The following is a 1679-nucleotide window of genomic DNA, read 5'->3' on the forward strand; positions in this document are numbered from 1 at the left end:
GCCAGGTGGTGATTATAACAGAACATGGCCAAGATGTTCAAACGTCCATAGATGACCAGCAAGGTCAGATAATAATAATCACAGTGTGGGTCAACTGGCATATGTGTGGCATGAAAACAAATTATTAAGGATCAAATCACATGCAAACACTAGGCCTATTTGATTTGTAGGTTATGGTTTTGCTTTATCCTGCAGTTACGTGTATTTTTGACTCTAGTGTCTCCTCCGTCAATATCTGCGCCAAACAGCAGCCTAGCCCTAAACTAAAGTATCTCTCTCACAGGGATGGTAAGGAGGGGGGCCCCAGGGGGGGGGGGCAGGGTTTAGACTGATATTATATCTGATTGGCTGTGGCGGATGGAGGTAGAATAGTGATGCTGTAGAGCTCGAGCGGACAGATAGAACCCCACGAGGTAGTGGCTCGAGCTGATGTTTGACTGCAAACTGACTCCGCAAGCATCTCTCTGTATCTCCCGATCCTTCTCAGGCCCGCACCTGGATACACCGTTTCCTGCCCTCTGGAGAGGGGAGGAATACAGCCAACTGCAGGGATGCGAGGGTGAAGGAATGAAAGCATGAATAGTCCACAGAGAGAGAGAGTCAGAAAGCCGTGAATCCACAGAGGATGTGATAGTGGAGAGGTGCGCAGCAGACAATACTTCAACTGGGATTTCAAAGGGGAAACAAAAAGGACAACGGTTAAAATCGTTAGACATGAGATTCAGCTGGTGAATATAGTCCCTCTCTCTGGCCGTCGCGAGAGCATCTTGGTTTGGGTAATACATTTGTTCTCTAGCTCGTGTCGCTCACGCTCTTGACCGGTGCGCGCGCCTCCCCATCTTTCCCACGCGAGTGAATCTGATGAGTCCCGGTGGCGGTGTGTTGTTTCGCCGCCGCACGCGTACGCGCCCAGACTTTTCGCGCTTACAGCAGCAGCATGTCCTCGCGCAAGATCTCTTCGGAGTCGTTCAGCTCGATGGGCTCGGAGTGCCTGGAGAGCCCCGGAGATGATGGGGACTCCTGCCCCTTTTCACGCATCTGGAACGGCAAGAGCCCGGTGGAGAAGCTCGCGTGCCCGTTCGAGGACGCACCAGGACCCAAACGAGCGAACAGACGGAAGCGCGTGAACCTGGACTCGCTCGGGGAGAGCTTGAGGAGGTTAACGTCGCCCACGGTAGGATACATTTACAAAAAACACAGATAGAGAGATTTACTCCGGTATTTCTCTCCCCTCTGCATGCGTCACCTGCGTGGTTACAAAAGGACCAGCACGCTAGAGATGACTGTTAGAATACAGAGAGAGCGAGATAGAGAGAGATAGAAGAATGGGTAGTAGATTAGGCCTATTCTATATCACTCCTTACTGAGCGATGAGGTTATTCTGGGTGAGATTTGGTGAGACTGTATCTGTTTACCTAGTGTAGCTTCCTCTCCTCCACCTGCACTGAAGTGAAATAAGTGGACAGGTTAAATAAAATACCTGGTTGGGAGGCCTTCAGTTTACAGCATCATTAACCTGTGTTTTCAGAACAGTGTACAATAAGGAACAGAAACTAGGGGGAAAATAGATATTAGAGATTAGAGATGCACTTGATAATGATGATGATGGTGATAAAGATATCCTGGTTTTATACAATGCTGTTTTTAATTTCCTTGGTCGTAGGGAAGGAAGTGTTTAG

At 49.1% G+C, this 1679-nt stretch overlaps 1 protein-coding gene across 1 annotated transcript in view; it reads left to right on the forward strand.

Moving 5' to 3' along the window:
- The first annotated feature begins 374 nt into the window (after positions 1–374).
- The window catches only part of gucy1a2 (guanylate cyclase 1, soluble, alpha 2), a 56325-nt gene continuing 55020 nt past the window's right edge, over positions 375–1679 (forward strand). Inside the window, 1 exon segment of the mRNA XM_023980748.3 lies at positions 375–1174. Within this exon segment, the coding sequence (XP_023836516.1) occupies positions 938–1174 (237 nt within the window). The 5' untranslated portion in view covers positions 375–937.

The sequence above is a fragment of the Salvelinus sp. IW2-2015 genome, linkage group LG36 (genome assembly GCF_002910315.2).
Source record: "Salvelinus sp. IW2-2015 linkage group LG36, ASM291031v2, whole genome shotgun sequence".
Taxonomy (NCBI): Eukaryota; Metazoa; Chordata; class Actinopteri; order Salmoniformes; family Salmonidae; genus Salvelinus; species Salvelinus sp. IW2-2015.